The 15019-nt window shown below is 55.0% G+C and overlaps 1 protein-coding gene across 14 annotated transcripts in view; it reads right to left on the reverse strand.

Moving 5' to 3' along the window:
* Positions 1 to 5151: 5151 nt before the first annotated feature.
* The window catches only part of PTPRF (protein tyrosine phosphatase receptor type F), a 393280-nt gene continuing 383412 nt past the window's right edge, over positions 5152 to 15019 (reverse strand). For all 14 annotated transcript variants that reach the window (XM_049807801.1, XM_049807797.1, XM_049807800.1 and 11 more), the window contains 8 exons: positions 14767 to 14921; positions 13157 to 13442; positions 11043 to 11221; positions 8745 to 8871; positions 8392 to 8517; positions 7602 to 7756; positions 6995 to 7130; positions 5152 to 6856 (listed from right to left, as the gene is read on the reverse strand). In XM_049807801.1, the coding sequence (XP_049663758.1) occupies positions 6788 to 6856; positions 6995 to 7130; positions 7602 to 7756; positions 8392 to 8517; positions 8745 to 8871; positions 11043 to 11221; positions 13157 to 13442; positions 14767 to 14921 (1233 nt within the window). In that variant the 3' untranslated portion in view covers positions 5152 to 6787. The remainder of the gene's footprint in view (positions 6857 to 6994; positions 7131 to 7601; positions 7757 to 8391; positions 8518 to 8744; positions 8872 to 11042; positions 11222 to 13156; positions 13443 to 14766; positions 14922 to 15019) is intronic.

Genomic DNA, 15019 nt, shown 5'->3' on the forward strand with positions numbered 1-15019 from the left:
CTCCGCCGCCCGCCCCGCCTCCGCCGCCGCAGCCAATCGCTGCCCGCTCCCGCCACACAGCCAATAGGAATTCGACGGCCGGCCGGGGCAGGCCAGCGAATCAGGAGGCCGGGAGCGGGGCGGTTGCTAGGCGGACGGGCCGAGGGCCGGGCCGGCGGGCAGGCAGTCGCTAGGGGGCGGTTGCTAGGGTGGCCCAGGCCTGCCCGAGGCTCCCGCGGGGGCCCCCGCGGCAATCACGGCGGGCGGGCGGGCCCACGCACCCACCCGCCGGCTCCGGCTCCCCAGGGACACCCGCCGGCGGCGGGGGCAGAGCCCAGGCCCGAGGTCGGCGCGGCCGCACGGCCTCACAGCGGGCCGGGGCGGGCCCGGGCTCCGCGGGGCTCCCGGTCCAGCCGTCGCCGGAGAGGCCGGGATGGACCGGCCGAGCGGGGACGGGAGCCTGGCCCGCCCGCCCGCCCAGCAGCCGTTTGCTGTCAGATACGGCAGGCTGCAGCGCTCCGTCCCGGTGCAGCGTCCCGGGGCCCGCCCTGAGCGGCCGGCGAAGGCGGCTGGGCCCGGGAACGGCGGCACTGGGAGCCCCGGGGGCCTTCACGCCGCCCGCGGGGCACCCGGAGCCGGCGCAGCCCGGCCGTGCAGGCGCGGTTAGCGCGGGGTGGGCAGCGCTGGGCATTAATCGGGTGTGAACGGGTGCTCTGGTGAGCTAGTGGGTTTGGGGCGCTGAAGGGTGACACACGGGAGGCATGTGCCAATTGGAGGTATTAATCGAGCTAATTATACTCCTGCAATTCCTGTGTGTAAGCAGAGCCAAAGTAGAGTTGGATACTTTGCAAACGTCTGGCAGCAAAGGCAACCTGGGGCTGGAGCGGCGCCAGGCCCGGCCGGCGCAAGGGAGCGTTGGCAGCGCAGGCCGGTCAGCTAGAGATGTGGAAAAGTGCCCCCGTGGCCAGCGGACGTCGATAATCCAGCGCCGTCGTGCTGAGGACTGGGAGTTGACAGTATAGCTTTAGCAGCAAATGCTTTCAAGTGTGGACAAGGCTGAATGCTTGACACAGCCTGTCTAGGGATACCGACCTCCCCTTGGCTGGGACTGGATCGTGTTGTGCTAAATGCTTTTTGAATGTCTAAGTGCTAAGAGGCAACCTTGGAGGTAAGCACAACCCAGCCAAAAGAGCTCGTAGCCATCCTCAGAGACAACGCTCCATCCCTCGTGCCTAAACTGAACCTTAATTTCACTGTATGTTTTCTCTTGATAGGCATTTCCTTCGGTGTCATGCTGTGGGCACACAGCAGCCCTGAAGGTCTTACCAAAACACCGCTCATTTTTCTGTGGTTTGCTGCCTCTCTGACCTGCTCAGACTCCAAATTGCCATTTATACGGACCAGAACCCCAAAAAGTGGATTAAAATCACAGCAGGCACAACACTTGGCCTCCTACAGATGGAGGTACCAACACAGACAACTGTCAGGTAACGGTTTTGAGACAAACTCTGCATTCCTGGCCTTTCTGGTGGCCTGGCAGCTGCACTTGCTATCCGTTAGTCAAGAAAGACCAGCTTTCTCCTATCAGGAGACATGAGCCAGTCTTTTTATGATGACAAGTGGTAAAATGTTGCCATGAGCAGAAATGTGTAGGCAGGAATGTTTGATGACATAATTGCTACTGTGGACTGAGATTACTTATTAAAACTGGCAAAAGGGCAACAATGAGCTTTTAATTGGAAGGATCAGAATTTCTCGTGCTCTTGGAAATAAACCAGGTCAGAACAGGCAAAAAAGAAAAAAAAAATTGACTTTTAACTGGGAAACTTCGCAAATGAAAATGGCAACATTGCTGAGAACAAGAAATGCCAGGACTGTGGGGGAAGGAGTTGCCAAGCTACTGTGCAGAGTAAGCTCAGATTTGTTCAGTGGTGCAGCTGGTTCTTTTCCTTATTTAACAACTATTTTGCCCTTGAAAAACAAAATTTAAAGTAATGGAATCCCAAAGGGCAAGTGCTTGGGCAGGATGTTATTTGGACTAGATGATCTTTAAAGGTCCCTTCCAACCCAAACCATTCTATGATCCTATGATTTACCATCACTAGGAGGCAAGCCAAGCCTAGGCAGGGCCTACGCAGCTCTCCTGCTACAGGTATCAATGGAATGAATTTAAAAAAATGAAAATAAAAAGGCAGAAGAGCACCTCAGCGCCCAGGAATTCACCTTTGACTAGCTGCCATTTAGCTGCTGTCCCACCTGCCAAACGGTGCCCTTTACAAAGCTGCTTACCTGAAGCTGCATTAGGGCTACCTGGTACAATTAAGGAATGGAAAATTTTCACTAGAGGGAAGAAAAAAAAAAGAAAAGCCAGCAGTAACTACCCAGCTTGATTGCTTAGTGTGAAAATGGTTGGTCTGTCAGAGAAGCTCCAGAGGAAACAGGCCAAACACTGCCTTTTGGGCAGTGGTCTCAGGACCATTCCCATCAGATCTGGAACACAGCGTGACACCATGAGGCCAGGCTGATACCAGAGGGAGGGAGAAGTCTCAACCTGATAGCAAAGAAGATGGGGCAAAAAAACTGCCAGCTAGGATTAATCCTTTCTGGCCAGGGAAAGCTGAGCACTGCAGCTGGGGCATGGGAAGAGGCAGCATGGCTCTGGCTGGACCACAGCATAAGCCACGGCGCTGGCTCCAAAGGCAGACTGGGTTAGCATCCCTGTCTGCCCACTGTATGTGGTTAGTCTTTTTTTTTTTTGGTTTTCCACTTTTATGTTGTGAGATATGCAGCTATAAAGGGAAATAAAAGAATAACCACTTTTAAACTGATATGCCTCCATCCCCTTTGAAGCTGTGTTGGCTGTGTGAGGAGGCTGGGGGAGTGGGACTGTCCCCACAGGCAGCAGATGCCTTTGCTGCTCTCTGACCTGGCTGTCCCCTTGGGGCCCGTCCCCTTGCCAAGGCGGCACGTCCTCACGCTCTGGGGGCCTCCTGGCCCTCTGCACACTGAGCCTTTCTTGGCCCTGTGAGGCCAGCACGGGGCTTCAGCCACATGGCTTCACCTCCACAAGATAAGTAGCTGCAGAGTGTCCATCCAGCAATAACCTTGCTGCAGAGGCCAGGGCTTGGCCATGTTACTCCCGGCGTGGTCCGTGCTGAGCCGGTTGTTCTCTCTCTCTCTCCCTCCTCCTGTCTACCCAGTTTGTAGGTAAGCTCACTGAGCACCCGAAAGGGTTCCTCTGTGCCTTACATGTGGCAGGCAGAGAAGTGGAGCCCACAGAGGCAGTCAGCGGGGAGTGTTTGTTCCCTTGCGTTTTCCCTGGGTCGGTTGTAAAGGGTTTGGCCTAAGAACACGACATCAAATGGGGAGGGAAGCCCCAAGTGTTCTCGGACAAGGGGAAAGAAGGTACATGCACTACGTGCTTGTGCTTATGTACAAGTATTCTGGCAACTGCTGTTTTCGGTGAGAGCAGATCACTGCATCTGAAGCCACACGCAGACCAGGGGTTTGTGCTGTGCGCGTGGCAGTGCCTGGTGAGTGCTCAGTGAGCGGCACATCCATGTGGTGCAGCTTCATCACCAGCTGCAGTTTAGCGGCACAGCCAAAGCATTCTTGCTGCAGCGCAGGCAGGTGCTCGCTGCCCGCTTCCCAGATGGCCGACTTCCTAACGTGCAATGGTTAGCATGGCGTCCTTCCTCCCCAAACGCACCTGTGTACGAGCAGGTGCTTGCTTGGCCACATGGCCTTGCCATCCTGGGCCCTGGCAGCAATGCGAAGCGTCCCGATGCCAGCGGTGCTGGCACGTGCACGCGTCTGTGCCTGGTGCTGCCTCGCAAAGGCAGGAGCTCGCTTCAGCCTTGGATTTGCATCGAGTAGGGCTGCCCAACAGCAGAGCCAGAGAAAGGCTCCACCAGCCTCAGGTCACCCCAGGGGTGAAGCACTGGGGTAGGAACCAGCCGGGTGAGGGGGAAACACCATTTTGCAGCTGGCACCTGCTCAGGTGCCGGTCTGGCCTGGCAGGAAACGCCATGTGTGGCTGAGCTCCAGCAAAGTCAGCGAGGAGCCGGTAAGAAGGTGCGCATAGTCACATTGGGGAAAAGCTCATCAAGCTGTCTGCCACACGCTCCCACCCGTGGTGGGAGCACACGCTAGTCAGGGCAGATTTGGCTTCCTCAGGAAGGATGGACAGGCCATGGGGCTCTGGCCCGTGTAGTTCTGCCCCTTACACTGGCCTTTCCCTTTCACGCTTGTGCTGTTTGCAGGTGCTGCTCTCTCTAGGAGCCAGCACCGACCCGGGGGTTTGCAGTTCACACGTAGGCAGGGCTGGGGCTGGCCGGCCCACGCAGAGCGGGCACAGCCGCATGCCTTGGCGGGGGTTTCACACCTGAACATACTCAGGTGCTGCTCTGCGCTTAGGTGCCAGGCGATGGTTTTACTGCTGAGCAGTAACTTTGCATACACAACTGTGCTCAGTGCTGCAGAACAGCTTTACTGCAGTGTCCCAGGAGGCTGGCAACATCTCAGCCTCATCCAGGACAGATACTGCCACCAAATCCACCGCCACCGACCCCTCTCTTTCCTGCAAACCCACAAACAAAGCCCAGCCTGGTCCTCCAGCCAGTACGCTGGCAGGGAAGGGGGTGCAGGTAAACGTGCTTCCAGCAAAGCTCAGCATCACCCCAGGACTGCATCCTGGGGTCCTCTGAGGATTTAATCACTGGCACTAGAGCTGGTGGGGAGGGCAGGTCTCAGGCCCCAGCCACCACAGCGACCGCTTGTGCAGAGCATGGCCTGGGCAGAAAGCGGCTACTGGCTTCTTCCTGCTGGGAATGATCCGTCCTTTGGGAAGTGGAGGGGACCCGGAGAGGGCCATGGCTGCAAAGACAGACTTGGCAGGAGCGTTTCTGGAGGTGCCGAGGACTCTCGGACTCTTGGTCTACCCCAGTATGGCTGCAGGTGGGCAGGAGGTGAGCACGTGCATGCGCAAAGGGGGTTGTCACAGGTGTCTGAGCTCCCTGCTGGCACAGGGTCCCTGTGGGAAGCGTGGGGCGCTCATGGCTGGGATGGGCCCATGGGAAAGGACTTGTCTGGCCACAGGCTGGGGAGCACGCCCATCTCCAAGGGACTCTATGGCCTCTGCTTATTGCTGAAGAAACAGACAGCAAAGCCAGCTTGTATGAAACCCGATTATTCAAATTTATTAACATCAAGAATTATGCAATGATGCTGTAGATTTTTTTTTTTATTAACAAATAGAAAACAGACTGTATACAACAGTGACCCCTACAGCACTATGCATCCACAAGGTAAAAATGAATGTGTCCTCCAACATTACCAACCCTGGATTGCTGATTTCAACGTAGCTTGGATTCTTAACATTCGGAATACATGTGATAATACAATTAGATACCCTTCCACCACCTTTATTCATAACTCAATGCACTCGAAAGAGGGCTGCTCACTCCCTGTCTTTAGTGCAAGCGTGATATAATAAGGAGTATTAATATATAGTACCATTAAATTAAGTCCAGTAGTCTTGCCACATTGGTTCATTAGAACGTCCTGAAGTAGCGGAAAGTACAATATTCTAGTGACTTTTAACATTTGCAGGATAGCAGAAATTATAGATACACCCAACCTCTGAAGCCATGTGTACTCCCCTCCCCTTCCCTGCAGTACCCTGCTTTCCAAAGAGAGCCAGCCCGGCTCCGCTCTGGGGATGGCTGGGCTTGTGCTCCTTGCCTTTGTAAATGCTCTGATGCACTTCACTGGTGAGAGGTGACAGAATGGCGCTTGCACGCACAGAACCGCGGGATTAACAAAAAGGGCCGTGTCTCGCTCTTGCCATCCCCTCCTCGGGGAAGCATGGGACCCACTCGCTTCTCCTGCCCCCTTCCTAGCGAGACACACAAAAAGAGGCTCCAAAGCCCGGAGCCCGGCATTTCGGGTCTCTCACAAACAAGGCAACGACAACTCACGTCATACCGGGATCTGCCAATACACACGGTCACTGGATTGGTTTAACACGCATCGTAATAGGACTGAATAGTTTCCAGCTGACAAAGGGGACCGCTTCTCTGGCGACCCCAAATGCCCTCCCAAACCCAAACCTACTCAGGAAATAATTGGGGGGGGAGAAAGGGGGTGGGACGGAAGGCTAAAAAAATAATTGGTAGCTTAGGTCCAGTTCCATGAAATTTCATATTCTACAGAGGATTAAAAAGCAGCCTACAGGGAATGGAGCCGGGCAGGAACCACAAGCCAGCTGCTGCAAATTACCAAGGAAGCTGCACTAAAATGGGCAGAACCAGCAGTGACTGGGCTGAAATAAACACAGGGCAGTAAAAAATGTAAAAGCAAAAGGAAATTAAAAAAACAAAACAACCCAACTCCCAAAGGTTTGGCGGGTCCAGTTCTGCAAGGGCAAAACATTAAGACTTGCAAAAAATAAAAAATAAAAGAGAGGAGATTATAAAAACCACTAGTAACTATTTTACATGTTTAAAAAAAAAGATCCCATTCCACCCACCTAAAGCCTCGCTGTGAAATGCAGTCGCGTGAGAGAGGGCGAGAGATGCACATGAGCAGAAATTCAGCCAGAGACTGGAAATGCTTTTGGAGTCGGATTCCCTCGTTTGGCGCTGGGGCGAAGTTCCTAAATGCCGTGGTCAGAACTGGTTGGCGTGGAGGTCTCCTGCCTGGGCAGCACCTCCATCTGTACAGAAGGACCGAGGAATGGGCGGCTCTGGCTCAGAGGGACCCGTCTCCACTCCTAGACATCCCCACCGCGACTGGAGGAAAGCACTAGTTACGTTGCATAGTGGTCGAAGCTGCCGAGATACTCCAGTGCCGCTCTGTAGCACAGCTGGTACTGGTCCTGCAAGGCAGCAAGGCGGGAAACGTGAGAAGTGGGGACGCAAGGACATCGGGCAGCAGGGTTCAACGTCCAGAGACATCGGCTCCCCTCCCTTCTCCCACAGATCTCCCACCGCCCCGGGGACGAGGGGATACTCACCTCTGTCTGCACCATGGCTGGCCGCTGCGTCCGCAAGGTCTTCACCGTCTGAAACATGTCCACCACCCCCTCGTAGCGCATCCTCTCCAGCACGATGCTGAGCGTGATGAACACACCTGTGCGCCCGACCCCAGCGCTGCGCAGAGGGAGCAAGAGGTGTAGTTAGAGACCCACCAGCCCCAGCGAGGCTCTGCAGAGCTCCTAGGAGCAGTGCAAGCTCATGGAGCATGGGGACACGCTCAATGGAGCCAGGAGAGGCCACAGGGGCATTGCCAGCCAGAGGTGCCCTCTCAGCCCCATGGGGCCCACCAGTTCTGCCTTGCCTCTGGGCCAAGCTGCCGTGACACCCTGCCCCGCCCAAGGGCTCTTCCAAGAAGCTGCAAATCAGTACCACCAGGGCACTGGCTTAATCTAGTCACCTAGCAGAAAGGCTGCTGATGGCACCCATGGATATTACCGCCTTGTTGTACCCTACCTGCCTCTTGCCAGTGGTATGCAGGAGGGGCACCAAGTGCTGGGGAGCTGGCAGCTGCCAGGGTAAGTGAGGTAGCGGACATCTCCGAGGGCTGATGAAGGCAGAGGTGGGTGCTGATCTGTCCTCACTCACCTGCAGTGCACTGTGATGGGCCCATCCTGCCCGAACTGCTCCTTGGTCTTGTGCACCTGCCCGATGAAGTCGATGAAGCCCTCTCCTGTCTTTGGCACGCCCTGCTCAGGCCAGTCTGTGAACTGGAACTGGCGGATGGTCCGTGACTGGCCGTCCTGTGGAGACAGCAGTGTTAGATGTGAACTGTGGGTGAGGGGCTGATCTCGCTCCCCTCAGCACTGGTGCTGCTGACCTGCTCTCAGACCGCCCGGCGCAAGCCAGGCAAGAGGGTGCACAGGCCACGGATGAGGCCAGGCACATCTTCCGCTGAGTGTTCGGGGCCTGCCTGTGCTCTCCCATGTTCACCCCAGGGCAGCTGAGCTGAGCAGGGCTTTGGGCCCCTGCAGGGTCTGTCAGGTCAGTGCCCTGGTCCTGTTTGGGACCCAGCTCCACTCCAGCATCACGTTTACTGTCACACTGGGTCCTGCGCCCAGTCAGATGGTGCACACGGAGACTCCAGGTGCAGGGGAGCCTGTGTTAAATGCTTGCCCAAGTATGCAGCACAGGCAAGGCAGGGTCTGATGCTGATACGGATCCCTGAGCTGCTCACCGGGGCTGCCACAGCTGGCAAGGAGGGAACTTCTAGCGAGAGGAGCAGCAGGTGGGGGGCAGCAGCCCCTTCTGCCTGCAGCGCAAGGGAGCACCTTGCTTTCCAGTTCCTCCAGGAGCTGCTGCATGCTCCCTTCACTGGCCTGGGCACGACAGAGGCATAGGAGGCAGGCTGAGCTGGGGAGCCGGCAGCTGCACTCACCCTGGCATCCGTCACCTTGAACTCCCGGAGGATGTACTGTGGCATGTTGTACTCTGCCATGGGGTCCACCACGAAGTACTGGTACCGGGCAGAGCGCTCTGCAGGCCAGTACTGGTGGCACTTCTCCTGTGGATGAGGAACATGGTAAGATGTTAACACCGAGAAGCTGCTGCTCCTCCCTCCCGCTCCCTGGGACCATATGTGGCTGTGGGGCCACAGGGTCAGCCACAGGACATGCCAGTGGGAGGCTGGCCCAGAGTGGCTGGTGCTGGGGACAGACTAGGGTGAGCTGAGAGGTCATGCCCACAGACAGCAGACACACAGCCCCTTTCTCGCCCCGGCAGGATTCGTACCCGGCCCATCTCACGCAGCTTTGTCAACATCACCACGATGGTGGAGTTGTGCTCCCAGAGCATCCGCCAGAAATCCTCCGTGGTCTCGGCCAGTGGTCCCTGCGTGGCGATGTAGGCCTTCTGCTGCCTGTGACAAACACAGCGATGCTCAGACCAGCTCCTGGGAGATGGGCAGCAGCTGCTCCTGGGGGCTGGTGGGCTGGGAGAGCTGGAGGCAGGGGCCCTGTGCAGCATGGAGCACGGCTGACAACGCAGCTGCAGAAAACAGGTCTCTAGGACTAGCCATGGACTCTGGGGGAGGGATGAGCCCGCCCAGCACATCTTCTAAGTGCTCCCCACAGATGCAGTGAGCACCACCAGGTGCAGGATCCAGAAAGGCTACTAGTCCTTGCTGGGGTGACACTGTCCCCAGCCCAGCCTCTTGCCGCTGCCTGTCCCCAGCGCTGCTGCACCGAGAGCCCTGGACTCCGACAAGAGCCAGCTCCGGCGTGCTGGTTCTTTGGCTTGCCAGGCGCCCAGCCTGGCACACCACGCCACGCCACGCCACGCCGCCTGTGAGAGACGGGTCTGGTGCCGCACGGGTGGCGGAGACACAGTCTCGCTTCACCACGGTGGGGCGCTGGAGCCCGTGGGACGAGGGGCCGCATCCTCCCACCCAGCATTTCATCTCTCCGCTGGTGCTAAAAATTAATGAACATGCTGCAGGACAGCTGTAATGTGCAGGATGAAGACAGGGGCTGCTTCAAGGTGGATTTATAAGACATCATAAAAAGCAGGGAGTGGGGGTGCAGAACGAAACAAAAGAGCTAATAAAGATGCCGCATCAGTGATGTCTGCAGGACCTCGGGCCAACTGATCTCTTCAGATAATACCGAGAAGATTGCTCGGTTCAAAGGGAAGGACGGGAAGAGATAACAGTGCTCTTTGGGGATGGGGTAGGTAGCACGTGAGATGGTACCACCTGCCTGCTGGCAGCCCTCCCTCCGTAGCATCACCAAGGGGCAAAACCAGCACCGCTCTTAACCAGTTCTGGAGCCAGGACACAGTGGCTGCAGCCCGCCTGTCAGACACAGACACGGGGCTACTGGGGTAGGCGCACAGGCAGGTGGCCACATTAATGACGCAGTGCTGGACGGCTCGGAGCCATACAGGCAGGAGGGAGTGGAGGCTGCTCCATGACAGCTTTTCTCCAGCCCCCTCATCCTTCACTATTACTTTGTCCCACCCTGGGGGAGCCTGGCTCACTGCGGTTTTGCTGTGTTGGGATGCTCCCAGGGTTGGTCCCCTTCTGCTCCTTGCCTACTCTTGCCTCCGTGTAACCCTTCCCCCAGGAACCCTTCCTGGGCTCAGCTGCTGGAGCAGGGATGGAGGCAGAGAGCTGCTGGCCTGGCTGCACCAAACATCTGTTCCCTTTGGCAGTGCCTGTTGCTCCTGGGAGGTCACTAGCCCATAAGAAGTGTTTGGGCAGAGCCAAGCTGGAGGGGGACCGTGCTACATCCATCGTTGTATTCCCCAGTCCTGCGCTGGGTGACCCTACTGCAATGGTGCACAGAGAGACGACAAGAATGAGACTTGTATGTGTGTCGTTGGGATTTGGTCTGGATTATTGTCTAGGGATTGGCTGGGAAGGAGAGGTGGCCACTGGGCTGTTTCCCTGCATTCTCCTCTCCCGGCACTTTGCATCTGAGAATGCGATGCCAGCAGTTAGATACAGAAGCCCTAAGTATTATTGCCCCACTAGATTTCAATTTGTGCTTTCTAAAAGGTATCGTGGGGAGCAGAACCCAGTGATGGGCTCTTCAGTGTTCAGCACCAGCCTTACCTGAGGATCCACAGACTCCCCCCAAAATCAACGTAAGGGACAATGAGCCTTGGGCTGCTGCCTGGCTCAGACATGCATTGCAAGCATACTTCTACCTCTGGTTGCTACAGCTAGTGAGGGGGGGCAGGTTTGCGTTAGATGCTGCAGATATAAAACACATGCCAAGGGATGCCTACCAGAAGATCCTATAAACCTCCACAGGAGGCAGCACAACCTCCCACCCCAGCCACATGGGCACGTCTACAGCAATACAAGCCAGCATGGCAACGCTCACTCGCTAGCAGTCTTCACATACTGTAAGTATACGTGCTGGAGCGTCTGAGAAGATGGAAATAGATAAAATGCAACAAAGTGATCCCCAGCCCACCTCTAGGCAGCCAGCACCAGTCCTTGGGAAAGAGAAGAAGGCAGCTGTGCCCAGGTTTCCAAGCAGGCAGGACAGGCTGGCCCAGGCACCTAAAGTGACCCTTACTTACCTGTACCCATCTATGAAGCTGGCATTGATGTAATCAGAGCCCTCAACACCCCGGATGGGCTGCAGGCAGACTCTCGTCAGCTCGTATGGCATGATGTTCACGAGGCGGTTCTTGAATTTGTTGCACGGGAGGTTGGCACTGATGAAACGTGAGGTATGTGCTTTAGAGTTGGCCAGCAGCTGAAAGAGGAGGAGACATGTCAGACCCCTGCTGGGGATGGAGCAGTCTGGGGGCAAAATCAGGACCTGGACAGCAGGGCAGGCAGGAGTCCCTGTGGGCATGCAACCACGCTCCCTCCTCTGACTGAGGGACAGCCGCTGGGGACCAGGCCTTTCCAGACGAAATGAAGGGCTCTGCCACCACGTTAGGAGGAGCCCGCACCCAGCTGCTCTATTTCCCAGTAATCAGTCTGGTTTTCAGTACTGCGTTGGCCCCTCTGCCGTGGCATTGCACACCTAGGTACGGCTCAGCCTTGCTGCTGGCTTTCGGTGCACAGCTGTAGGTGACAGCAGGGGGAGGAGAGCCTGCACTGACTCACTGGTGCAGCCCCCAAGCCACACATAGTGGAGACCCACAGCAGCTCTCTGACCCACAAAGGGCCAGGACATGAAGCTTTGTACCTCACTGAACCAGGGACACACGCTTGGTGGCATCACAGAAGGAAAGCTTTCCATCTTCCAACAATGTCTTGCTATTTACTTCTCACCCCAGAAGAAACCCAAGAAAAATGTGAGAATTGTGACAGTTTTAGGTAAAGAAGATCTATTCTGGGTTACTGTAAGACATTTTATGGTTCTCTTTGAGCCCCGTAAACTGGAGTCATGGTAAATGTGTTACTTCGCTCTGCTAGCAGAGGCATTCAAACAGAAGTTCCTCTCCCCCCGCCCCCCCCCCAGCTTTCTCTTTTATTCCTTTTTTTTTTTTTCCCCTTCCCCAACAGACTCTCTCCAGCACCTTCAGAGCCACCCTTCTCTCCGTGTGTGGCCGCTGGTCCTTGGCAGAGGCTCCCTGCAGAAGGACAGGGTTGCTCTTTGGGGAGTGATGCAGCCTCGTGAGGCCCTCCCATATCCTGCTCCCCATGGTTTCCCATGCAGTGGACACTGCCAGGGCACCGAGAGGGACAAATTTTATTACTGTTCTAGAGACCCTTGGAGAAACATCACATTTCTGTCTTTGTTACAACAGAGTTGCTAGAGTTGGGTCTAATTCTGTGGCTCTCTTGAGGGGTTTCTCAGGGCAGGTGTCACCATGATATACTAACGCAGCATGTTCTACTGTCCCAAGCCCAGGACACCAGCAGCTCTGGTAACCACAGGACAGAGCTGCTCAGCTATTCCCAGTTTACACAGAAAGTCAATATTTTGCCTCTCATGCTCCTTTGTCGCTTGGAGGGAATCCCCAGGGTGAAGCTGTATTGCTGCAGTTCATTTCACAGCCTGCAAGGTCTGCTGCCTCCCTGCATGAGCTATATTCCCCTGCATGAGTTCACTGGACTAATGCACCTCATCCGAGAATATGGGCGCTTACCAGAGCTCACTTCCATCTCCAAGGCTGTAATAAATATCTGCAGTTGGCATTCACACATACAGATAGTAAAATGTAGGCTTGGCTTCTTAAAAACAGTGTGCCTTAAAACACTGCCTCCACCAATTCTAGACACTGAGGCTTGGTGTCGAGGTGGTTAAAAGATAACGGAGCTCAGCATTGAAGAGATGAGACTATAAACGTCTCACATATTTAAATTGGAGCCGTTTCCAGACAAGTTGTTCACAGTAACATCAATTATCACTAACACGATCTGCATCTGATTTCAGATGCAGCTCCCGCTGCACAGTGAACCTAGAGCAGAACGTGCTGCTGAGAACTGCGCATCCATCTGCCTTTTATATCCTCCCCAGAAGCTGCCAATCCAGGGGGGACCATGGCCGACACAAGCTTTACAATGCAGATATATTTTAAATCACTGCCTACCTGGTTTAGAAATACACAAAAGAATAACTGTCTGTAATGATCCACGGCCCTCCTCTCCCAAACCCTGGACGAGCAGCCTGCTGGGGCTGTGCGGGCAGAAACAGGGTGCTGGGGAAGGACGGTGCTTGGGCTTTGCCACCAACCTTGAATTCCAGCTCCATTGCAGTAACGCTCTCGCCTGGTGGCACCTGGGTCAGCTTCTGGATGTGAGCAAAGAGGTTGCGTGCAGGTACCTCGGTATTGCCACACGTGGCTGCCTCCAGCAAGGCCTCGTGGATGAAGATGTACTGGTCCTCTGTCTGCACCATGTAGTTGCGCTGAGAGCGCATGCACGTCACGTGGCCGTAGATGTCCACGGTCTTCTCATGCTTCATCCGCTCCAGCATGGCATCAATGACAATGAAGCAACCAGTTCGGCCCACACCGGCACTGCGGGAACAAAGCATGTGGCCTGAGATGACACTATCTCCTACGGATGCCATGCAAGCTCTGCTCTTGCTTAAGAGAGCACCCAGACCTAGAGCACACAAAAGGGGAGTAAGGGCGGTTCCCCACACTGAGGGCTAATAAGCTGAGCCCCAAACGACAAATGACAGGAGGAGTGAGGGAGAGAGGCACTGGAGAATGTGGGACACTACTCAGCCGTTCTGCTGTCCCCCTTTCACTGATGGAGCAGAAAGGACATGGTGTCACTCTGCTGGTCCCAGCAGTGGCTGGCAGCACCTCCACAAGCAAAGGAGAAATGTGTTTAACAGGCAGGAGAGTGACAGCATATGTGTGCATGAAGTCAGAAGACCTGAAGTCCAGGCTGGGCCCCAGCACCAGTGAAGCCCACAATTTCAAGCCTGCTTGTCCCCTAATCTGGGTCACTGTTTCCTAACCCATAAAACAAGGACAGCCAGCCCAAGAGGGGAAAGCAGAAAGGTGAGGTCACACGTGTCTATGTTGAAACCTTTGCTCAAGCACTGGATGCCTCTCCACATCTGTTGGAAGGGCGGTAGCAATCCCCAAACCACTTACCCTGAGAGCCCACTGAAAACAACAGACATGCTGTTGTGACATGTAAACACAGGCAGAGAAAGAGAGCTAGACATTTCCTCATTTATGGTGCAAGTCAGATCCTTAACTGGGCTTTAATACAGCTTGTTTGTGTGTTAATTATACCCCACTCCCATCTGAAACAGAGCATGAAAGAAGAGCATTAAACACTGCTGGTAAGGCGTATGCTGGAACAGCAATGATCGAGTGGTTTGTTCAGTAATAGTCCCCACTCGGCCTGTGTAGATAAATCTTGCCTGTATAAAATGCTGAGCCTTAGTAGACTAATACTTTGCTTAAAGAGCTGTCTTTCTACTCTGCAAAAGAGTTCTACTATAAATACTACGTACGAATGTTTGTAGAGGTCACTGCATACGTGTCTGTCAATGATGTGCCTCTGAAAGGTACCACTTACTTATGCTGGGCACAGATCACTTTGTTTTTAAGTGGTAGTTGCAGTTTTGCAGGAAAAAGTGTTTTCTGAGGCTCTCCATACAGCAGTGCTGTTTAATCTGACAGAGCAGTAGCAATACAAACATCGCCACTGCATCACTGCCGCTGGTTGCTGTCCTGTTCCCAGCCCAAGGGAAGGTTTCATGCTGCCGTGAAACCTTCCCTGCAGAAACAGGAGACTCTACTTCTAGCTGGAGAGGTTAAAGCTCCTGCAGCCAGAAGGCACGTGCCCAGTTGCAGCTTCACAAGCACACAGTCCTACCTGCAATGGACAACCATGGGCCCAGCATCTGGTGGGTTACAGGCCTTGACCCGTCGCAGGAAAGCTAGGATCGGAGTGGGGTATTCTGGTACCCCGTGATCAGGCCAAGCCATGAACTGGAACTGTCGAAGCTCTCGCTTCTCACTGGAGCCATTCTGTTGAAGACATAGAAGAGTTGTTTTGCATGAGAATAGTCTCATCCTAGGACTGGAACCCACTGATGGGGTGACAAGCTACCCAGCTGGCAGGGTAA

This window comes from Accipiter gentilis, chromosome 8 (genome assembly GCF_929443795.1).
Source record: "Accipiter gentilis chromosome 8, bAccGen1.1, whole genome shotgun sequence".
Taxonomy (NCBI): Eukaryota; Metazoa; Chordata; class Aves; order Accipitriformes; family Accipitridae; genus Astur; species Astur gentilis.